The 25,765-nt window shown below is 36.0% G+C and overlaps 1 protein-coding gene across 3 annotated transcripts in view; it reads right to left on the bottom strand.

Moving 5' to 3' along the window:
* The window catches only part of ABCB7 (ATP binding cassette subfamily B member 7), a 104,930-nt gene extending 79,484 nt beyond the window's left edge, over positions 1-25,446 (bottom strand). For all 3 annotated transcript variants that reach the window (XM_064483028.1, XM_064483030.1, XM_064483029.1), the window contains exon 1: positions 25,245-25,446. In XM_064483028.1, coding sequence (XP_064339098.1) covers positions 25,245-25,415 — 171 coding nt within the window. In that variant the 5' untranslated portion in view covers positions 25,416-25,446. The remainder of the gene's footprint in view (positions 1-25,244) is intronic.
* Between the last annotated feature and the right edge of the window lie 319 nt (positions 25,447-25,765).

Here is a 25,765-nt window from a genome sequence, read left to right as displayed (position 1 = left end):
CATGAAAACAAGACACATAAACCAATGAAACAGAAGAGAGCCCAGAAACAAATCTATGATGTATCTACAGTCAATTGATCTTCAACAATGATGTCAAGATTGTTCAGTGGGAAAAGGACGGTCTCTTAAACAAATTATACTGGAAAAAAATAAAGGTCCACATGTAAGAAATGAAGCTGGACCTTTACCTAACAAAATATATAAAATTTAACTCAAAATGGATCAAAGACCTAAATGTAAAAGCTAAAACTATAAAACTTTCAGAGGATATTATAGTGGAAGTTTCATTACACTGGATTTAGCTATGATTTCTTGAATATGATACCAAAAGCACAGGCAACAAAAGAAAAATAGATAAACTACACTTCATCAACATTAAAAACTAGTACATCAAAGGATACTATCAATCGTGTGAAAGGCAACCTAGAGAATGGGAGAAAATATTTGTAAATCATATATCTGATAACAATTAATATCTCAAATATATAAGAAACTCTTACAACTTAGCAACAAAATCAAACAACTCAATCAAAAATTGAGTGAAAGATTTCAGCAGACGTTTCTTCAAGGAAGATATGCAAATGGTAATAAGTATATGCACAGATGCTCAACATCATGAATTATTAGAGAAGTGTAAATCAAAATCACAATGAGATACCACTTCACATCCCTTAGGGTAGCTATTATCAAAAAAAAAAAAAAAAAAAACTCAAAAAACAGAAAATAACCAGTATTGGAAAGATAATGAAAAATTGGAATCCTTGTGCTTTGCTGGTGAGAGTGTAAAATGGGGCAGTTACTGTAGGAAAAGATGACAGTTCCTCAAAAAAATAAAAATAGGGTAACCATATAATCCAGCTGTTCCACTTCTGGGTATATAACTAAAACAATTCAAAGCAGGGACTCAGTCATTTGTATACCCATGTTCATAGCAGCATTATTCACAATAGCCAAATTGAGGAAGCCACCTAAGTGTCCACTGACAGATGAATGGATAAACAAAATGTAGTATATGCATAAAATGGAGTACCAGTCAGCCTTAAACAGGAAGGGAATTTCTAATACATGCTACAAAATGTTATAAACCATAAAGACATTATGCTAAGTGAAAAATTCTAATCACAAGGAGACAATATATTATATGATTCTACTTACATGAGGTACCTACAGTAATCAAATTCAGAGACAGAAAGCAGAGACATATATTGTTTTATTGTGCTTCACTTTATTGTGATTCATAGACAATGAGCTTTTTACAAATTAAAGATTTGTGGCAATCCTGCATTGAGCAACTCTATCAGCACCATTTTTCCAACAGCATTTGCTCACTTATTTCTCTGTGTCACTTCTTGGTAATTCTCACAATATTTCAAACCCTCCACCAGCAAAAAGATTATGACTAACTGGAAGTTCAGATGATGGTTAGGATTTTTGTTTTAGTATTTTTTAATTAAGGTATATACTTTTTTAGACAATGCTATTGTACACTTAAATGTCTACAGTATAGTATAAATATAACTTTTATATGCACTGGAAAACCAAAAATTCATTTGACTAATTTTGTAATATTTGTTTTATTGTGTTGGTCTGAAACCAAATTTGCGGTATCTCCAAGGTATGCCTGTAGAATGTTGGCTGCCAGAAAAAAGGGAGAATAGGGAGTTAGCTAGTAGTTAATTGGTAGAGTATCAGCTGGGGAAGATGAAAAAGTTCTGAAGATGGACAGTGGTAATCATTGCACAACAATGTAAACATACTTAATGCAACAGAACTGTATACTTCAATATGGTAAAAGTGGTAAATTTCATGTTACGTATATTTAACCACAATAAAAAGAATAAATTTTTTTTAAAATACCAGAATTTATGGGATGCAGTGAAAACAGTGCTCAAAGGGAAATCATAGCTCTAAGTGCCTACAGTAAAAATGAAGAAAGTTCTCAAATAAATAACCTAACTTTACATCTTAAGTAACTATAAAAAGAAGATACTAGCCAAAAGGAAGTAATGATGATTCAAGTAGAGATAAATGAAATAGAGAAAAAAAGAATAGAGGGAATCAACAAAAGCAAAAGTTGGTTCTTTGAAAACATCAACACAATTGACAAATTTTCAGTCAGAATTGACAAAGAAAGAGACAAAAATAACTAAAATCAGACATGAAAGTAGAAACATTACTACAGACCTTGTATAAGTAACAAGGATAAACAATTATATGCCAACAAATTAGGTAACCTAGATAATAAGGGCAAATTCCTATAACAATAAAAATTACCAAACAGAAGTTATTTCAAGAAGGAATAGAAAATCTGAACCATAACAAATAAAGAAATTGAATCAGTAATAAAAGCTTCCCAACAAAGAAAATCCTAGACCACGTGACTTCCCTGGTGATTTCTACCAAGCATTTTAAAAAGAAATAATTAAAATCCTTCTCAAATTCATCCTGAAACACTGAAAGGGAAGGAACACTTCCTATTTCGTTCTATAAGGCTAGCATTACTCAGATGCCAAAAATAAAGACATTAGAAGAAAACTAAATACCAAAATCCCTTATGAATATAGATGTAAATACTCTCGACAAAATACTAGCAAACTGAATCAAGAAGTATGTTAAAAGGATTATACACCATGACCAGGTGAGATTTACCCCAGGAAAGCCACGGTGGTTCAACAGAAGAAAATCAATCAATATGATACACATTAATAGAATAAAGGGTAAAAAACTCACTCGATCATCTCAACTGATGCAGAAGAAGCATTTGACAAACTCAACACCGTTTTGTGATTAAAAAAATTCAGAAAACTAGGAATAGAAGGAAACTTCTTCAATATGATAAAACATGTAAAAATCACAACTAACATCATACTCAGTGGTGAAAAACCTAAGGTATTCCCCTTAAGAAATGGGCAAAAGCTTTTACTACTACTACTCAATACTGTACTGAGAGTTCTAACCAGAGCAATTAGGAAAGAAAAGGAAGGTGGAGGGGGAGTTAGAGGACACACACTTCCTGATTTCAATGCCTACTGCAAAGCCACAATAATTGCAAGTGTGCTACTGGCATAAGGATAGACATACTGACTAATGGAATAGAATTCAAAATCCAGAAACAAACCTATGCAGCGATGGCAACTGACTTCTGACAAGGGTGTCGAGTCCATACCATGCAGTAAAAAGTCTCTTCAACAAATGATACTGGGACAACTGGTTATCCACATGCACAAAAATAAAGTTGGATTTCTACCTCAAATCATATACAAAAATAAGAGCTAAAACCATAAAACTCTGGAAGAAAACATAAGGGGAAACCTCATTACCTCAGATTTGGAAATAGATACACTAGTGGCCAACAAACACATGAAAATGTTCTCAACATCACTAGTCATTAGGGAAAAACAATCAAAACCACAATATGGTACCACTTCACATTCACTCGGATGACTATACTAAAAATGCCACACACACAAAAAAAAGACCAGAAAATAAGTCACGTTAGAAGAGAAATGAAGAAATTGGAACCTTTGTACATTGCTGTTAGGAATATAAAATGGTTCAGCTGCTGCAGAAAACATTTTTGCAGTTCCTAAAAAAGTTAAACACAATTACCATATGACCCTGTAATTCTACTCCTAGGTACACAATCAAAGGAACTGAAAACAGGAGCATCTAAATATACAGAGCAAACACTAACAGAACTAAAAGGAGAAATAAACAGTAATAACAATAATAGTTGAAGACTTTAATATCTACTCTTACAACAGATAGATCATCCAGACAGAGAATCAATAAGGAAACAGCATATTTGAACACTACAGGCCCAATGGACCTAACAAACATAAACAGAACACTCCATCCAACAGCAGCAGAATACACATACTTCTCAATTGCACACGGAACATTTTCTAGGATAGATCATATGTTAGTACACATATGTTAGTACCACAAAGTTAGTATTAGCAAATTTTAGAAGACAAATCATACCAAGTATTTTCTCATATCACAATGATACAAAACTAGAAATCAATAACAAGAGGACAACTGGAAAATTCACAAATATGTGGAAATTAAACAACATATTCCTGAATAACCAATAGATCAAAAGAAAAAATTAAAAGGCAAATTTAAAAATATATTGAGACAAAAGTGAAAACACAACATACTAAAACATACAGACTGCAGCAAAAGTAGTCTTAAGAGGGAAGTTTATAGTAATACACATTTAGAGAAAAGAAAGACCTGAAATAAACAACCTAACTGTATACCTCAAGGAATTAGAAAAAGAAAAAAATTAAGTCCCAAGTTAGCAGAAGGAAGGAAATAATTCAGATTAGAGCAGCAATAAATTAAATAGAGAACAGGAAAACAACAGAAAAGATTAAAAAACCTAAGAGTTTATTCTTTGAAAAGATAAATAAAATGGGCAACCTTTAGCTAGAGTAGCCAAGAAAAAGTGGCCCCAAATAAATAAATCAGAAATGAAAGCGGAGCTGTTATAACTGATAAAGTACAAAACATCGTAAGAGAGTAGTATGAATGACCATATGCCAACAAATTGGACAGCCTAGAATAATAGATAAATTCCTGGAGACATCAGATCTACTAAGACTGATCAGGAAGAAACAAAAAATACAGCATGGTAACTATAGTTAGTAATACTGTATTTTACAATTGATATTTTAACAGCAAGGATTTAAACTGTGAGGGTTCAATAACAAATACTACAGATTGTATAGTACTATACCATCTGCAGTTGGTTGAACCCACAGATGTGGAACCATGGATATGGAGGAACTGTCTACACAGAAGGCCAACTATAAATTATATGCAGATTTTAAACTGTGCAGAGTTGAAATCCCCACATTGTTCAAGGGTCAAGTGTATATTTGAAAGTTGCTAAGAGTAAATTTTGAAAGTTCTCAACACAAGAAAAAAAAATTGTTAACTATGTGAGGTGATGATGTTACCTAATTGTGGTGATTATTTCATAATATGTACACATATCAAATAATTAAGTTTTACATCTTAAATTGATCAATGTTATATGTCAATTATATCTAAATAAAACTGAGGAAAATATAAAATAATTAAAAACAGGTACTCAAACAAGTACATTACATGTACACGCTTGTTTATAACAGCATAATTCACAACAGCTAATTGGTAGAAATAGGCCAAAGGTCCTTAACAGATGGATAGGTTAAAAATTGTGGTGTGTACATGCACATACAAAGAAATAATATCCAGCCATTAAAAGGATAAAGTACTGATACATTCTACAATGTAGATGAACCTCTGAAAGATTCTAGACACAAAAGGTCACATACTGTATGATCTTATTCATATGAAACATCTAGAAAAGATAAATCCATAGAGACAGGGTGCAGACTGATGGGAGCTGGGGGGAAGGTAGAAATGGGAGAGAAACTGCTTAACAGTTAAGGAGTTTTACTTTGGAGTAACGAAAATGCTTTGGAATTCGAAGTTATGGTTGCACTACGCTGTAAATATATTAAATGCCCTAAATTTTTACTTTAAAATGGTTATTTTCAGACTGTAATTTCACCTAGCAATTTTTAAAAAGTAATCTATTACAGGGGAGAGGGTATAGCACAGTGGTAGAGTGCATAATTAGCAGGTACACAGCCCTGGGTTCAATTCCTAGTACTATATTGAAAACAAAACAGAAAAATAAATAAATAAATAAATAAATAAATAAATAAATAAATAAATAAATAAATAAATAAATAAATAATCTATTACAGAATTATAGCAAGGGCATTTAATCAGAAATAATAAATGAAAAGCTGGACACACATTTCTGAAGATATATTTTATCAAATAAAATAATAATCACAGTTTTTTCTAAGAAAACTATTTTAAAAGGTAATGCTCTAATGCCCTTTAGATTAAATGGTCTCATAGGTATTATGTGAAATTAGTTAACTTTCCTAGTAGAAAGATTATTAAATTTTATTAATAAAGCCAGCCCAGAACTTAGAACTGATTATGTTTTTAAAGTATACAGTCATCTAGCATCTAGATTTCTACAAACCATTTTCCAATAAAAGGCACAGGGTTCCTCATAGAAAGGACTGATTTCAAGATCAGGGCAGGGAAAACATAAGGTGAACCTGGAACACTGTGTGGTGTCAGAAAGTAAGGAAGTACTCAAAAAAGGGTGGGGGCATGTTCGAAGGACACAAGAGCCAATCTAAAAGAGCTTCCAGTGACCCAGAGCTAGGACAACTAGAGCAACAAAATAAAAATTATAACCCATAGAATATAGTTTATTAACATCTATGAGTCCATCCTGATATAAACAAGCAAATAATTAAATGAGGAGAAGGGAACAGCTCTTCTCTAAGTCCCATTAAGAAATGTAGATGAGGGAAACAAATAAACAAACAAACAAAAAAAACATTATCAGGCAAACACCACAGTAATAACTGTTGTAGATATGCTAATATTAGCTAGTGGAAGTTTGGAGAGAAACATGATATCTGCATACTCTCAAAGAATCTCCCTCAAGGTGTTTTTTAATTACAAAGGAGAAAATAGTACTCTTCATTAGAGAAAGCCAGGAGACACCACCTTAACCACTCAATGGAGGTTAACATCACCAGTAATAAGACATATCAATACCAGGTACCTTCTGACAATACGTACTGAAAAGAACACATCATAATGTGTTACTGCTCAAGACACTGTAATACAGTTTTTATCACCATATCACCACTCTGTTTTTATCAGGAATACTAACTGAGCTACTAATTACTAAATCCAATAACATTTTGCATATTCATCTTACATATCCTCTCTGTTGCATACTACTACTGACCGTTCCTTCCTTTCCAAAACCCTCTCCTCCCTTAGCTTCCAGCATATCAATCTACCCAGATTCCTTTAACCTCCTGGCCACTGCATATTCCCCTTCTTGGACTCTTATTTAAATTTTGGCGGTCTCAGGAGTGTCTTCCTTAGCCCTCTATTTTTTTCTCATTCTATACAGTCTCCAGAAGTAACCCACAGCCACTATAAAAAACTTATCTCCATGATTATTCTCAAACTTTACCTCCAGCCCAGATCTCGGGTACCTGGCCCATATACACAACTGGCTGTTAGACAATTTCATCATGATGTCTCATAAATAGCTTAAACTCCACATATCCCAAGCTGAACTCACCATTTTCTCCATCGTCTTCAACAGCTCAAATTTGCCTCCCCATCCAAGTTAATAGCATCACTACTCACCAGCTGCGTAAGCAAGATACCCAGGAACTACTCTCTACTCTTTATTTTTTCCTTACCCTCTGTATCAAACCACTAACTCCTGTCAACTCTGCCTACTAAATATTTCTATACTCTATATGATTATCTTAGTTAAGATAATCATCCCTTCTCTAAAATATTACCCTTAAACTCTGTAATGTTCCATCCAAACCAAAGGTCTCCCTATCTCCAATCTTGTTCACTTTCAATCCACCCTCCAAACTACAGCTTTTCCAAAGAAGATTGTTATCTAATATCTTTTGCATTATAATACCCTTTTCTCATTCATCCACCAGAGCATACTCATGTACAAATCTTTTGGAAGGTCTTCTCTGACCTCTCTAGACTGAGGGTGGTTCCCCTCATAAACCCCACAGAGACCTCTATTAAAGCACTTAACCACATCATATTTGAAGAGTTGGTTACCTGTTTTTTCCAAATTGTGATTTCCTGTAGGGCAAAGGCTATGCCCTTGTTCATGGTTGTAGCCCCAGTACCTAGTACAATGCCTGTCAAATGGCAGGTAACCAATAAATGTTTGTTAGAAGTCTGACTGAAGAGAGAGAAGCAGGATGGCAGAGAAGAAGGACGCTCATAGCTCACCCTCTCCCACAAATACACCAAAACTCACATCTACGGACCCACTCAGCCAACCAGAGCACCTGCTGAACTCCGACAGAACATCGCCCTCTTTGAAAGACAAAGACACCAAAAATCTGGTAGAAGAAAAGGAAAAAAGAAAGAAGAAAAAGCAAAACAGTGCACGACCGGTCCCGTGGGGAGGGAGCAGCAAAGGAGAAATAGTGCTCGTTCACTGGGTCTTCCCACTCCAACGGAGAGACCAGCGGGACAGAGGGGGAGCCTCCAAGGCTTGGATCTGTACAGAGCAGACCTTGACTGACAGAACTGAGTTAAACGGGCACAAAGAGTCCCCGCGACACCCAGCCCGAGATGTGAGCCGGCAGCTGGGGGCCGGGAAAGGCCGCCCAAGCTGGGCGGGGGACTGGGGCAGCTGCACTGAGGCAGCCCCAGGGTATTGCAGGGTGCTGCGTGCCATGGCTGGGAGGGAATACAGAGCAGAACAACTTCAGTCCCCCATAAATTGCGAAAAAAAGCAAAGTAACAAGGCTGGTGTGCCATGGGGGGGAGGGGCACCGTAGCCTTTGTCTCCTCAGACCCGCCGCACCATTACTAGCCCTTCTTGCGAGAAGAGAGGCAGGGTGCAGCCACAGCTGCCATCTCCTCCTGTGCTCAGCACCCGGGTGGGGGCAGAGCCAAGACCTGAATCCGCACCTGGGGGCTCCACAACCTCCTAGGCAGGACAGAGACTTGTTTACAGCCCGAGGCAGATAGGATCTTTCTGCCCTGGCACCTCAGAGAATTCATGCCGCCAAGACAAACAAGGAGCCGAGTTTTGGCACAGAGCAGGGGCAGGCTGTTCTGCGATCTTCCCTGAGCCCGCCTTCGGAGCACCGACCCAAGGCAGAGTGGGCAGCTGCACAGAGCAGCGAAGCGACCGGCACTGGGAGAGGGTGGGCAGCCGGCCACCTGCTTTCCTGGCAGGAACGCAGCACCTGACCACAGTGCTGGGAGGGGACGCGATCCGCCCATCTGCCTCGCCCGAGTGCAGCATCAGGAAGGGAAGTGACCCGCCCACCAACTGGCCACACTGCCAGAAAGATATGAGCAATATGAAGCAGAGGAACGACTCCCAATTAAAAGATCAAGAGAAATCCCCTGAAAGCATGATCAAGGAAACAGACACTGATGGCCTACTAGATCAAGATTTCAAAAAAGGAGTGATCAAAGGACTGAAGGAACTAAAAGAAATAGTGTTTAGAGATATAAAATAGGTCAAAAATGAAATAGAAGCTATAAAGAAGAACCAAGTAGAACTAGGAAACTCATTTGCTGAGATGAGAGCTACCTAAAGGCTGTGCAAAGCAGACTAGATAATGCAGTGGAACCAATAAGTGACCTAGAAGACAGGACAACAGAAAGCACCCAATCAGAACAGCTGAGAGAAAAACAAATAAAAAACAATGAAAACAACATAAGGGACCTATGGGATAATATAAAGCGTGCCAATCTACGCATAATAGGGGTTCCAGAAGGGAAAGAAAGAACAAAGGGGTTTGGAAAGGTATTTGAAGAAATTATGACTGAAAACTTCCCAAACCTAAAGAAGGAATCAGATATCCAAGTACAGGAGGCTCAGAGGGTCCCAAACAGGAAGAACCCAAACAGACCCACACCAAGACATATCATAATCAAGATGGCCAGAGTCAAGGATAAAGAAATGATCCTAAAAGCAGCAAGAGACAAACAGTGAGTTACAAGGGAACCCCCATAAGGCTCTCAGCTGATTTCTCTACACAAACACTACAGGCCAGAAGGTAGTGACAAGATATATTCAGTCCTGAATGAAAAAAAGATGCAGCCTAGAATACTCTATCCAGCAAGGCTATCCTTTAGAATAGGAGGAGAGATAAAGAACTTCACAGATAAGCAAAAACTAAAAGAGTTTAGCAACACTAAACCCATGCTAAAAGAAATATTGACAGGTCTACTCTAAACAGAAAAGAAGCAAGATGCTACAGAAATGAGAAACTCATAACTGGAAAGGTGATAACTACCATGAATTACAAATAGAAAAATCACAAAATTGTAAAAGAAGACATCTAAATCATTGAGTGGGAGGGAAAGCAAGGAAAGCCACTGTGGAAAACAGTATGGAGATTCCTCAAAAGACTAGGAATAGAATTACCATATGACCCAGGGATCCCGCTCCTGGGCATATACCCAGAAGGAACCCTACTTCAAAATGACACCTGCACCCCAATGTTCATAGCAGCACTATTTACAACAGCCAAGACGTGGAAACAGCCTAAATGTCCATCAACAGAAGACTGGATAAAGAAGAGGTGGTATATTTATAATATGGAATACTATTCACCACAAAAACTGACAACATAATGCCATTTGCAGCAACATGGATGTTCCTGGAGAATGTCATTCTAAGTGAAGTAAGACAGAAAGAGAAAGAAAAATACCATATGAGATCACTCATATGTGGAATCTTAAAAAAATAAATAAATAAATACAAAACAGAAACAGACTCATAGACATAGAATACAAACATGTGGTTGCCAAGGGGGCAGGAGCTGGGAAGGGACAGGCTGGGATTTCAAAATGTAGAATAGATAAACAAGATTATAGTGTATAGCACAGGGAAATATATACAAGATCTTGTGGTAGCTCACAGCGAAAAAAAAATGTGACAATGAATATATGTATGTTCATGTATAACTGAAAAATTGTGCTCTACACTGGAATTTGACACAACATTGTAAAATGACTATTACTCAGTAAAAAAATGTTAAAAAAAAAAAAGACTGACTGAAGATGGTGGCATGTTCTTTTTATAAATGCAGAGCTGTGATAGGTTGTGGTAAACTCTAGAAACATTAGTATGATTTTGTTACTTTTGTATGTATGACAATATTCTAAGTTAATATATAAGAATTCATTTAAAAGACTGTTTTACAATCGGTTTAAATAGATTTCCTCTAGCTATTCATCAAAGCAATAGATTATTAGTTGCACAAAGGGTCCTAAATTCATCAGTTTGAGTTGTGAAAAGTAGAGCTAGCAGATGAAGGGGAAAGAGATGAGTGAAAAGAAATGGGTTGTAGTGTCAGTTCTGTCACTAATTAGCTAGGGTGTAACTGGACTGCTTAAGAAGTATTCAAAACAGAAACAATGTTAGTTGCCTAATCATGTGAGCTGTATAGGCAGTCCCCACAAAATCCATTATCAAAAATGGGGTTTTCTTACAGAACCATAAGCCAAAATTGCAATGGCAAAATTTAAAGGACTTTACAATTCACTAGCTGCTTTCACATCTATCATTTCACTTGATCCTTCCCAGAATTGTGGGAGATATATAGGTAAGTCTTATTCAAATATCCATTTCATTGCCTAAAAAACACTGAGACTGAGATAAAGTAGCTAATACAAAGTAATACTCTCCTGCTTCAAAATCTTTCATAATCTTTCAAAACATTTTTATGATATTAGAATGCTTGGTGACAAATCCTGTTGACTCTTTCTCATGACAGGCAGTGCAGGCCCTATCACTTCTCTCCTATAGTACTTCAATATCCTCCTAACTGATGTCTCTATCTCCAATTCTGACCTATTTCCAATCTATCCTTCAAACTATAGCCATAATCACATTCCTAAAACAAATTTGGTAATATCATCTCTACTTAAAATTAGTTTCTAGGCCCGTCATATTCCATAGAACTTTCTGCGATGATGCAAATGTTCTATATGTGTAGTCAAATACAATAGCCGGGGGAAGGGTATAGCTCAAATTGTAGAGCACATGCTGGGCATGCACATGCATGGAGGCTGTACCTCCATGAAAAAGAATTAAATAAATAAACCTAATTACCTTCCTGCCCACCTCAAAAAATATAATAACCACTTAACCACATGTGGCTATTGAGCACTTAAAATATGTCTAGTGTGACTAAGCTACTAAGTTTGAAATTTTATTTACTTTTAATTGAAATTTAAATAGCCACATGTGGCTAATGTCTACTGTATTGGAAAGTGTAGCTCCAAGGAATAAAGAGACATTTTTCTGATCCTGGTGAAAAACAATGAATAGATAAATAGGAGCAGGAAGAAGTGAAGTGTTAAAGCATTTTGTAAACTATAAACACTACAAAATTATTGTAAGTATAGATTATATCAAAGTGTTAGAGCATAGCTGCCTTTTTCTTTTTCTTCTCTTTTTTTCTTTTCTATGTTTTCTAATATTTTAGTAGCTAGTATGTACTGTTTTGGTAACTTTTTGAATACAAGAACTTGATTTTGAAAAAAGAAACATGAGTATAGCTCCTTATTAGGCAACATCAAATATGTATAATCCTATGTTACATAGTGACTGAAGAAACCACTGAAATTAAGAGGAAATACTGGTACTCAGTCTTCAAAAAATTCCCCAATTCCCTAGTAAAGTGATAACCAAAACCTGGCTAAATCTAAAAGCTGTAGAATACTTCCAGGAAATCTTCTTAAACATGTTAAAGATCTTTTTTACATTACAAAAAATAATCATTAAGCCATATACAAAATGCATTACTAGTATACAAAACAGAGTTCAATAAATGAACATATTAATACAACCTATTTCAGAAGGTCAGATCACCAACTGAAAAGTTTAAATATGAAATTTTTCTCATTATAAAAACCAGTATATCAAACAATGCCAAAGTATCTGGAATAACAAGTGAAAGTTCCTTTTCACTGTCCTCTAGCCTCCCAACCCATCCCCTCTCCAGAGACAGTATATGCTTCCAGTTTTCTATGTATTTACACACACACTGTTATGGACAGAATTGTGTCTGCTCCAAATTCATGCTGAAGTCCTAACACCCAATACCTCAAATGTCACTATATATGAAGACAGGGCCTTTAAAGAGGTTAATGTTAAACTAGGTCATAGAGTGGGCCCTAATCTAATATGACTGGTGTACTTATAAGAGATTAGGACCCAGACATGCACAGAGAAAAGACCTTGTGAAGACAGAGAAGATGCCATCTTGCAAGGCAAGGAGAGAGGCCTCAGAAGAAATCAACCCTGCCACCACCTTATCTCAGACTTCTAGCCTCCAGAACTGCGAGAAAATTAATTTCTGTTGTTTAAGCCACCCAGTCTGTGATGCTTTGTTACGGCAGTCCTAGCAAACAGACATATGTACATGCACACTCACATGCACCCAGCTGTTAAGTCACCACAGTTAATAGGGTTGAAGAAAGAGTTCATACTTGGCAAATATTCAAACACTTAAAAATATGAATATATTACAATGACAAGTCAACACAAGTTACTCAAGATCAGTACAAAATAATCTGATAAGTAAACCAAAATAGAAGACCCAATTTCTCTTTTCTAGTATGCTTTGAAAAGCATGATAAGTAAATATTTTAAAAGCCTACTCTCCTTAAAGATCAATATCTAAGAAACTACACCCTTAGGATATAGTTTGTCCACTCTAACATCTCCTTCCTCACTGGATGTGGTAAAGAAAATTTAATCAGAGAACTAATAAATAAGCCAAAATACAGCCTGCAGTTAAAATTGCTGCAAGAAGTAAAATAAATGTTATATATGTTACTCCTCAAAGAACTCCATCTTATAACTATTTTTTCTAGCAAAAGACATCTACTAATAAAGTAACTCAAAAAATTTAAAAGCATATATGCTTTAGTTATCTAGCAAAAACTGACAGTGACACTACTGCACCACAGTACCATATAATGACAGAAAGGCAATGGACAGGCTTAAGTTGTTACCCACAAATTTAATTTTACAATCTGATTATGATTTTACTGAAATATACACTCTACATAGAAAGTAAGCCTTCGATTCCAAATGTAGAGTACCAAAGCAAATATTATTTATCCTTATGTTAGACTTTGTTTTGATTTGGTTATAGGGCTTAATCACTCATTTCATAAATATTTTCTGAGTATCTGCTACATGTAAGATACCATGCCCAGCTCTGTAGAAGATAAAAAAGATGACTGGAAAGTATCTGCCTTTTAGGTGCATAAAATCTTATCTTCTCCACAAGACACACATAACTGTACTTGTAGAAAAGTGTTCAGAGGAGGAAGAAATAAACGTCTAACAAGCTTATAAGGAATGGTTCTATGGAATAAATTGGCCCTTGAGCTAAGATTTGAAAAACAGAAAGAAGTTAAGAGAGGGGCCATTTCGGACACAGAGTATGGTATAAATGAAGGAACAAAAACAAAAAGGCACAAGGTGCAAGGAACAGAGAGCAATCCAGGGTGGCTGGAGGGGCAGGGTATTTATAGGAAAATAGTTCATAATATGGCTAGCAAGCTAGTTAGGTGAAAATCCTTTGGGGCCTTGAACACCAGCCTACGGTGTAGAGAACACTAAAGTCCACAAGCAGGGAAGTGATACTTATCAGTTATGCTTTACAAAGAATAATCTGGATGTTTTGTGTGGGATGGCTTGGAAGGCTAAATGCCTGAAAGCAGTGAGAAAAGTTATGCATAAAGTTACAAGGGCCTCAAACTAGGGCAAAATTTGCAGGACTGAAAAAGACAGAATAGGCCATTGCTCCTACAATGAAATGTTCACCTACCTCACAGGGCTACTGTGGAGATCAAATGACATAATAAAAGAATTGAAAAGTATATTAACTCACTAGTGATAAACCTTACAAGGTTGTTGAGAGCACAAATGAATACTTCAGGGACAGAGATTTTAGAAAAAAAGAAAACCAAAACAACAAAAATGTCACCTTTTGTAGGCAGCTAAATATATACCTATTAAAATTACTAAAATATTAAGTAATTAAAACGCCAAATTTTGGTAAAGATGGAGCACCAAGAAAAACAATGTTTACAAGCAAAAAGAAACAGAATTTAAGATTATCTCAGCAATGTAAAAATCATGTACATATAAGAACTGGAATTCACAGGGAAAATGGAAAACTATTTAAGAGGTGAGATTGTGCACAGCCTTTAAAACTAAAAGCAATCTTAAGGATCGTCTCTTCCTGTGCTTTCCTGTGAAATATGAAGAAATGGATTCTTGGAAGTTTAGAGTATTTGCAAGCAGTTAGTTAATGATAGAACCAGGACTCCTGTGCTTCTCAAAATGTTTCTTTCTGTATAACAAACAATGCAGATCCTAGGTGACTGGGAGGAGGGGTGATTAAAAATAATGTTGATGATTCAAAAAGAAAAAAGAGGTGAGAATATGAGTATTTTCTCTTGTTTTTATTAGATGTGATTTTGTACAATTAAAAAGGGAAATGTATAAATAAAAATAAAAGGGAAAACTATAACAATCAAATAAAGAACAGGGAATTTTGCCTCTATTTTATATTCTATTTTACAACACGGAAAGAACACACTCCTTTGGAAAACCCACTTTAAGATTATAACATTGAATATCAATGTATTATTGTATTTTCCACTTAACCAAAAGTTTGGTATGAGCAAAATAGGTTTCCATTCCATTTCTACCCTACTGCCCAGTGACAAGTGCCCTCTGCTCTGCCACTGGCTACTGAGGAACTCCATTAGAGATTCACCAGCCTGTAATATTTATCAGAGATTCTCTGATCCCCCTGAAATTGCATGCAAAATGAAGCATTTGTGTATGTGCTTTTTTCTAGGGAGAAAATTCAGGGCATTTATCACATTCTCAAAGGGCCTACTGCTCTAAAAACAAAAGTTCAGAAACACTATCATGAACTTTTCTCCCCCTCCTATTAATCTTAATAACCAATTCAAAGCAATATGTCAGTGGCTTACAGAATGTTATTTATTCAATTATTTGTGAATGAGGGGTCCTCTCAATTCCTCTTCTCAATCCCCAACGCCGCTTGCAGACTAAGACCTTTTTATTTCCATTCCTTATCACTTATAGCCTATGCAATCTGCTTCTTTATTTACAGCCTTTATAGTAATGCTCTCCACCACTTTCTTAAAACCTTTTCTACCTTCCTAGATGATTTTAGAACCTAGCTTACTTTTCCTTCACTCTAATTCCATCTCCCCAACATTAGCAAATACGAAATTCATCAATCTCAGTTCTTGTACTCCTACTCTTAGATCAGTAAGTAGTATGAGAAGGGAAGAATACAAATTTACCCCATTAAAATTTCATGTGAACTTAGGGGGAAGGGTATAAGCTCAGTAGTAGAGTCCATGTGGACTCTATGTCCATATGGTAGCTCAGGAGGTCCTGGGTCCAATCCCCAGCACCTCTATTAATTAATTAATTAACCCAGTTACCTCCCCTGCTGAAAAAAAATTCATGTGAACTTAAATATAACCTATGTTGTTCCTGGAAAACTACCACCAGTAATAAACTAGGCTCACAAAGCAGAGGTAGTATATATATAAAGAGTTAGTCCCAACAGATCAGAGTCAGGAAACTAAAGTGGAAGAAACCTGGAAAGGTGGAAGATCAAGTGGTTGAATCTTATTTTACAGAAACTGAAGTCCAAAGGAACAAGTAATCTGTCCAAGATTATTAAGAGTAGAAACAGAGCTCAGGTGGTCAGATGTCCTGGGCCAATGTTCACTCCACTATACCATGTATGTCCTTTGTACACAAGTTGTTTATCCTCTTTAATATTTAGAAATCAAAATCCTTCAAATTGTCTGTATTTTTTCCAGTAAGGTATACTTTCTACTACTCCAAGACTCTAACAGTATGCAATATAATTCCTTTCTAGCTTGTTGAGTGAGAATCATACACGGAACAAGAACTGAAACCCTTACTGATATCAAGATCGACCCCACTCTAAGTACTCTGTGACTCTCTCACATAAAGAACTGAATTGGTTCGGTATGTCTCATTCTTCTCAAAACCAAGCTGACTACTTACTAACAGCTATATCTTCTAGAGATTGAAAATTATTGTTTAATGATGTGTTCTAGTGTCTTCTAACATCAAAGCCAAGACTAGAATTCAACTCTTCTGATTGTTGGCTTACCAACGTTCTTTCTGCTAGATTACCCTTTTTAAAGTGAATTGTGATCCTGAAGGATATAAATTTAAGTCAGTTCTTTCTTCAAGAAGATACCTATTTAAATCATGATCAATGGTTTTTCACTCTGCGTCTTAGAAGGTCATTTAAAAAGTCTGTCTTGATGACTGGATAAAGAAGTTGTAGTATATTTATACAGTGGAATACTACTCAGCCATAAAAAATGATAAAATTTGCAGCAACATGGATGTCCCTAGAGAATATCATTCTAAGTGAAGTAAGCCAGAAAGAGAAAGAAAAACACCATATGATATCACTCATATGTGGAATCTTAAATAAAAAGACAAATGAACTTATATATAAAACAGAAACAGACTCACAGTCATAGAATACAGACTTGTGGTTGCCAGGGGGAAGCGGGGTATGAAGGGATAAACTGGGAGTTCGAGATTTGCAGACACTAACTGGCATATATAAAATAGATAAACAAGTTTATACTGTATAGCACAGGGAAATATATTCAATATCTTGTAGTAGCTTATGGTGAAAAAGAATATGAAAATGAATATATGTGTATTCATGTAAGACTGAACCATTGTGCTGTATACCAGAAATTGACACAACATTGTAAACTGACTATACCTCAATAAAAAATAAAATAAAATAAAATAAAATAAAATAAAATAAAATAAAATAAAAAGTTTGTCTTAGTATCCCAACAAAAGGACTATTAATTTAAGAAGTTCTTTCTCATATGCACATGAAATCCCTCTTCCTGCAACTGAAGTCTAAGTCTCTGTATTATGAACTAATGTTCTAAGTACATTCAGGTATCACTGAATTAGAAGGATAGCTTTTAATTTTTAAAAAAGTAATTATCCTTAAAGTACTTTAAATGTAACTGAATCACCTCCCACCCTCTTCAGTTTCATGCAAAATAATCCACTTGAAAACATCCTTAATTTTTTCCTGTTAAGTTCTGTTTTTCATTTCCTTATTACATTTTGTGTCTTCTCAGTATTCACTCTAGTTTTTTGATATGCAACTTGTATTATGAAACCTAAATCTTAAAACTAGGATACAAAGCAGAGTAAGAGGATTATTTCCCTAGTGTTATCATATTCCCACTTCAATCATTACAAAGGCCAGAAGTAAAGTCTCTTAACTTTTACCTAATTGGTTAACTATCAGCAGCAAGTCACCAGTAGGAGGGCAGGAAGGGGAAACTTACACACTGTGGGAAGAAATTAAAGTTCCCATCCTTTGTCTGTGATGTCACAGCTAACAAATGAAAACAAAACAGTACCTATCCAAAAGGACTACTGAATGGCGCATACAAGATAAGTATACTAAAATAAAAGATGTGCCAGACCTCACTGGTAATAGCTCCTACAAACCAAAGAGAAAGGACAGACTGCTTTGCTGCATTGCAATAAGCCAAAGAACATAAGCCAGGCAAAAACAAATGAAAAAAGTTCTACTTCTGGATGACAACATAAGGAGCTCCTTAGACCCATCCCCCAGCAAAACTGGTAACAATTATAAAAGGACAACCATTTAAAGTCTCTAGAAATAGTCGTGGGGGAATATAGCAAGTGAAATATCATTTATTCAAGATCTACTAGAGCTCAGTTAGAATGGCAATAGTCTGTGCTGTCTGAACCAGGGCACACTCCCTGCCTCCCATATTTGGCAATATGGAAACTCCACTTAAGACAGCACTCCCTTTGCCCACTGAGCTTTTAGTTGAAAGACTACCTTCCTGGGATAGGCAGGACATCAGCATTTCTCATCTTTCCCCCAATGACCTGTTGCTGAAGGTAAGTTCTGGGCTAGCATGGCCAAGAGGTAGGGTTTCCCTTCCTGCACACACCTCTACTAGAGGGACAGAGGCTCTACCTCAGGTGTGGTGCCACTGAGAATACTGAAGCCCCAATCACCCAGGCCCTGACTCATAAAAGAGGGTGGTTACATACCAGGAGAGGCAAGTAAAAAAAACCTGAGGCCACTGCTCCCTCCACTCCCCCTAGCACTCAATTCCTAAAGTGGGGGTATCACTCAGAGAGAAGGCACCATTGTCCCCTTCCCCAGCTCTAGAGCTGTGGCTGGGAGATTTTGCCTGAGAAGGCCCTAAAGCAGATAGCTCCTAATCTCTTCCCACAGGAATTGACTTCATACAACTGGATGTGGATTAGTTCAAGCCTAAGGCTGCTCTCAAATACAATGGAGGTTAAGGTGAAAAGCAAGTGGGAGGAGACTAACGGAATCATTGGACAGAGGCTAAACTGTAGGTGAGCTGGTTTGTGCCAGAGAAGCAGAAAACCAAGGAGGGAGATAGCTGGGAGGAGACTGCCTAGGGTCAGAATAAATCTCACTGACCTCAGCAACTGTCACTTCAAAGGAATGCGAATCTGATTACTTCAGTCAGTGAAACAATTTTTGCCCCAGGGCACTGCTGAAAACAATGCAATCTGCCAGCAACAAATGGAGCATAACTGGGAAAGAGAAAGAAGTCTCAGCAAAACCACTGTCATCTCAGGGTGACTGCTGGCATACCCAAGGATATCCTTCTTAAGGCTATGTTGCTTAAGAAGCAACATCAGAGGCACTAACACTGTGGAGTGGGGGAGCAGGGAGACGGCATAGAGAGACAGCCCTAAGATAATCCAGCCAGTCTCTAAATAAATGGGAAAGTAAATAATAAACCCTGGGAGGGAAGGGACCACTACCCAGAGTTACTACATTATCTAAAATGTCCAGTTTCCAAAAAATTGCCAGACATGCAAAGAAACATCAAAGTATAACCTATATGCTGGGGAAAAAAGCAGGGAAGAGAAACTGCCTGTGGTTTGACCATATGTTAGATTGAAGAGAAAAAGCCTTCAAAGTTGTCATTACAAATATGTACAAAGACTAAAGGAAACCATGTTAAAGAAATAAAGGAAAGTGTGATGACAATGTCACATCACATGTAGAATATCAATAAACAGGAATTACAAAAGAAAAAAAAGAACCAAATGGAAATTCTAGAGTTGAAAAGTAAAATAAATGAAATGAAAAAGTCACTAGAGGGGCTCAAAAGTAGATGTGAACTGGCAAAAGAAATAATTAGTGAACTCAAAGATAGATCAATGCAAATCATGCAATATGAAGAACAGAGATTTTAGAAAAAATGAAGAAACATAAACAGATCCTCAGAGAAATGTAAGACATTATTAAGTGCACCAACATATGCATAATGAGTGTATCAGAAAGAAAAGAGATAAAGGAGAAGAAAAACTACCTGATGAAATAATGGCTGAAAACCTACAAAGCTTATTAAAAAGAACAAAAATGTATATATCCAGGAAGCTCAACAAACTTTAAGAAGGAAATGTGCAGAGATCCATGGGCACATCATAGTAAAAATACTGAAAGCCAAAAACAAGGGGAAAATCTTCAAAGCAGTAAGACAAGAAAGACTCCTCACTAATGAGAGAACCCCAATAAAATTAATAGCTGATTTCTTGGCAGAAACAATATATATGCTGGAAGGCAGTAGGATAACATATTTAAAACACTCAAAGAAAAAACTGTCAAGCAAAACAGTATCTTATCCAGGAAAGATACTGTTTGAAAATGAAGGCAAAATAAAAAAACATTTCCAGACAAACAAAAACTGGGAGACTTTAATACTAGCAAAAACACCTTACAAGAAATACTAAAGGAAGTTCTTAAGGCTGAAAGCAAGTGACCTTAGACTGTAATTCAAATCCACACACAAAAAAACAAAGAACAAGGAACAGGTAATTGTGTTATTATAAGACTGTATAAATGCACACTTTTTCTACTTTTCTCCTTGAATTGATTTTAAAAGCAATTGTATAAAATAATATGTATACAACGTATGGTTGAGCCTATAACATATAGAGATGCAATATATTTGCCAATAACAGCACAAAGGAGATGCGTAGAAGCACAGCTGTATTCAGATAAGGAAATGACTCCAGATGGTAACTCAAACACAAGAACACAAATGAAGAGAATCAGAAATGATAAATATAAAGGTTAATATAATAAAAGCCATAAATATTTACTTGCCCCCTTTCTTCTCTTAGATTCTTTAAAAGTCATAATTATGACAATGTATTGTCAGGATTATAACATTCATAGATAATTTAATAGACATAAAAATAAAACAACAAAGAAGGGAAGGAACTAGAACTATACAAAAATAATATTTCTATATCTCACTAGAATTAAGTTATAATATTCTTAGAAGAAAACATATGAGTAAATCGACATGATTTCAGATTTGGCAATGGATTCTTAGCTGTAACACCAAAAGTATGGCCAACAAAAGACAAAAATAGATAAATCTGACTTCAACAAAATGAAAAATTTTTGTGCTTCAAAGGACCATATCAAGAAAGCAAAAAGACAACCCACAGAATGGGAGAAAATATCTGCAAATCATGTATCTGATAAGGGACATGAATCTAGAATATATAAAGACTCTCATATCTCAATAAGACAAAGACTAATAACCCAATTAAAAATTGGGCAAAGGACCTGAATTGACATTTCTCCAAAGGATGTATACAAATGGCCAATAAGCACAAGTATAGATGCTCAACATCCTCAGTCATCAAGGAAATACATATCAAAACCACAGGGAGACATGATTTCACACCCACCAAGATGGTTAGACTAAAAAATGTCAGATAACAACTATTTGCTAGGATATGGAGAAATTGGAACCCTCATACACTTCTGATGATAATACAAAATGGCGTAGTCACTTTGAAAACCAGTCCAACAGTTCCTAAAAGAATTAAACATAGAATTACCACATGACCAAACAATTCTACTCTTATGTATACAAGAGAAATGAAAACTTGTGTCCATATAAACTTGCACATGACTGTTTTCAGCAGCATTAGTCATAATAGCCAAAAGATAGAAATAATTTGAATGTCTATCAACTGATGAATGCATAAAGATAATCTTTCATATCCATATCATTGAATATTACTCAGCTGTAAGAAGGAATGAAGTGTTTAATACATGCCATAAGATGGATGAACACTGAAAACATAATGCTAAGTGAAAGAAGCCAGACTCAGAAGACCAAATATTATATGATTCCATTTGTATGAAATGTCCAGAATGGACAAATCTATAGAGAGTGAACATAGACTAGTGGTTGCGTAGGGGGAGAGGGACAGGGTGTAGGGGTGGATAGCCCAAAGGGTAGCAGGTTTCTTTTTGAGGTAATGAAAACTGTAAAACTGACTGTGGTGATGGTGGTATGTATCATTGAATATACTAAAATCCATTGAACAGCACACTTTAAATGGGTGAACAGTATGGTATGTGAATTAATCTCAACAAAGATGTTTAAAGAAAAACAAATGAAAATAGTATACGATCAGTGTCAGGATCAAGTGTCAATGACTCATTAAACATAGATTAAAAAGGCACTATGGATTAAGTATATGATGCCTCAGTTTCTATCATGTAAATATTAATGAAATAACCCCCAAATTCTATCATTCAAAATTCATAAATCCTTTTAATATTAATTAGTGTAGTAGACAGGCAACTGTACAATAAATCATTACAATTTAAATCTCATCATATGAAATCTTCCAATTTTACAAAAAAAATACTGTTTTAGGTGTTTCCCTCTATGAATTGTGCTCTAGTAATTACTAGATAAGTATTTTTACAATTCAGCAAACATTAATTGTGTGATTAGTGTCTACCACAGTCTTACCCTTATATACTTAACACACAGAAGGCAACAAATGAATGAATGGTCTTAATGGCTGTCATTTATCTATATTAGAACTTAGTTTCTTCAACTGCAAAATTAGAAGGGCTGGATATGATATTTTCCAAAGAAGTACTGTTGTTCGTTAGAACTTTCTGCAATGATGAAAATGTTCCATATTTATGTGACTATTCAGCCCTTAAAATGTGGCTAATGCAACTGAGGAATTAAATTTTTAATTTAATTTAAATTTAAACAGCCACATGAAGTTAGTGACTACTAGAGATTGCACAGCAAAGATCTAGGGCATAATCCTGTGTGAAAAATACATTTTTACAATACATCTCAGTAACTACATACATATGGGAGTTTCATATACCTATATAGAGATTATATATATATATATATATATATATACATACATACACACACATTCATAAAAGTACATAAAACAATACTTCCCTTAATACATATAAAGCATTAGTATTTTCCTTCCTATTCTACTAAATTTCATCTTTAAAAAAGTGCTGATCCAACCCACTAACATGATTTCATAACAGTACACTAAGATTCCTTTCAGCTATAAAACATGCTATAAATACTAACAATTACCCTAAAAGTATGCATTCAGTATTTATTTTGCAATCTTAATCACAAGTCACTAATTAACTTGAAAATTTGCCTCAGGTTATATGAGGTTCTACTTTAAAAGCCTTATAATCTCCCTGTTAAATCCACATTTAAAAAAAAAGAGGCAAGAGTTGTGTGCCTTTAAGAAGTAGAAAACAAAGGTAACACCTTTCCCTTGTTTTTCACACTTCAGAAATCATAACCAAAGGAAATGGTAGGATGTAGAGGAGAGCGTGGAGGAAGGAAGTTGTGGGGATAGTGCTCGTGTAAAAAGAAAAAGCTGTTTTTATTGCCATCACCTCCCTCTTAAACTCCTAATCACTTCTCCTTCCCCTTCATCAAAGACAAAGTCCTACAAATTTTCTCTTAAACTTCACCTGGCTTTTTAGAGGACTACAGAACAAGAATGGTTCCCAAGAGATCACATGTTACAAACTTTCAACTACAAAGTGCTTTAAAAACTTTAATAAAAGAATCTGGATTTGCTTCTCTAGCCTAATCTGATATTTCCTATCATGAACTCCTCACTAGTCTAAACTATATGCAGTTTTACAAAAGGTTCATGCTCTCTCTTACCTGTGGGTCTATGCACATGTTATCCCCTCTTTAACTTCTAATTTTCAGGTCTTGGTTTAAATAAATTACTCAAGGCAATTTTCTCCACCTCAAGATTAGACTTGATGCCTCTCATGTATATTCTTCCAGTACTCTGTACCTTCCCCATCATTGTACTACTGTATTATAATTGTGTTTACTTATCTATTTCCCCTACTAAAGAGTCTAGATTTTAGACTCTATGAACAGGGCCTATATTTTGTTCTGTTCACTGATGTAAAGTGTTCAATAATTACTGAATGAATGGATATAATTCCTCCAGCATTCCACAGGCCTAATGCCATTCCCTATACTCCCTGCTTGGAATGTTCTCCCTGCATTCTACTGCCAGCATGAGATCCTCTCTATAATCTGGTCTTTTAATTATCACTATTTCTTCTGGATGCCTACAGCCCTTACTGATCATATTCATTTGATATTGAACCTACTACCTTGTTTTTAAATTATTCTGGTAATGCATAGGTCCAATCTCCTTAACCAAATTGTCCAATCTTGAAAATATTACTGTGTCTGATTCTCTTGGTACTCCATTATCTAGTACAGGACTATGTACATAGTACACATTAAATATTTGTTGACAAAGAATCAAAATTTAAGAAGTTTCTCATATAAAGTGGACAACACTAGTGATACTGATGAATAAGGGGTGGTATTTTAAACTTTCTGTTAATATATAGGCAATAAAAAGATATATTGAAGTACAAGTACAAATAATTTAAAAAACTGTTCTTGAGTGAGAAACAAAAATGGATATAAACATTAAGAGGCACTATAGTCATAGCTACATTCATTAGTTAAAGATAGGTAGCCTTATGGTTTCCAAAGTGACCTCTGTACATAGAACACAATTTTCAGATCAAAGGATAATCGTGTTTACACATGAATTTAGGGCGGTCTGTTTTGGAGAGAGAGATTAATACGGTTTTGGCCTATCAGCACTGTCAGCAAGGGAGTAACTGTTGCTAACTCAATTTGCCGCTTGTTTATAGGTAGTTTGTCATATTCCAGTGCCCTCCAAATTGCTATTTCTGACTGAGTAAAATCTTAACCACAGGCAAACTGGTCCCAAAGTCCATTACTAACTTTGGAAAGTAGTCCAGTTTTTCCCTGCATTTAGAAAAGTAAGCAGTCTGGGAATGCTGTCTACCCTATCTCTTAAACTCAGAGAAAAAAAACTGTAAATTCTGCGAGAGTCACTAGCGTTCCAGGTGCTCACTGCCGGGAACTGTTCCCATTTACAGTACCTCCAAAGGTTTTCTTCACCCCTTCCTCAAATTTCTAACGCAAATTTCTTTCACTTACTGCTGCTCCAAGTTAGCTCTGACAACCTTTCTTCTTGGCGCTCTCCCTGACCCGAGAACATAAGGGCAACCTTATGTCCTTCACCCTACAGTTCCATGTGAACGGCATCTCACCTGAGAGATTCGAGAAATTCCCGAGGCGCCGAGCTGACGTGACCTCCACTGCGGATCTGGGCCGCCGTGGATAGAGACTAGAGGCCGGATCAAAATCACGGCGTGCCGGCGCTTTTCGAAAGCAGCCGCCGCAGCTGCCCAGCGCCAGGAATGTATCGCGAGCAGCGCCATCTTAAGCGAGGAAAGAGGAACCGAGAGCAGAGGATTGTGGGACACTGGCGGACTGAACCGGCTACCTTAATCCTCTTCTCCCTCCCCCTTATTTCTCCCACAGCCTGAGACCGGAAATAGCTTTTCTCCGAAGACTCAGATGCTTTAGCGCGGTCGCTTTTTTTCTTCTAGGGCTGTTTTTTTTTTACTATTTTTCTTACATAACCTGGAATATCAGAATAACATTGTCTTTCTTTACCTAGATTTGTCAGATAAAATACAGAGTGCGCAGTTAAATTTGAATTTAAGATAAACAGTGAATAATTTCTAGTATAATTATGTCCCAAATAGTGCATTTGCTAAATCTAGCA

Source organism: Camelus dromedarius, chromosome X, assembly GCF_036321535.1.
Source record: "Camelus dromedarius isolate mCamDro1 chromosome X, mCamDro1.pat, whole genome shotgun sequence".
In the NCBI taxonomy this organism is placed as follows: Eukaryota; Metazoa; Chordata; class Mammalia; order Artiodactyla; family Camelidae; genus Camelus; species Camelus dromedarius.
Note: the sequence above shows the minus strand (reverse complement) of the source record. Positions and strands in the feature narration are given on the sequence as shown.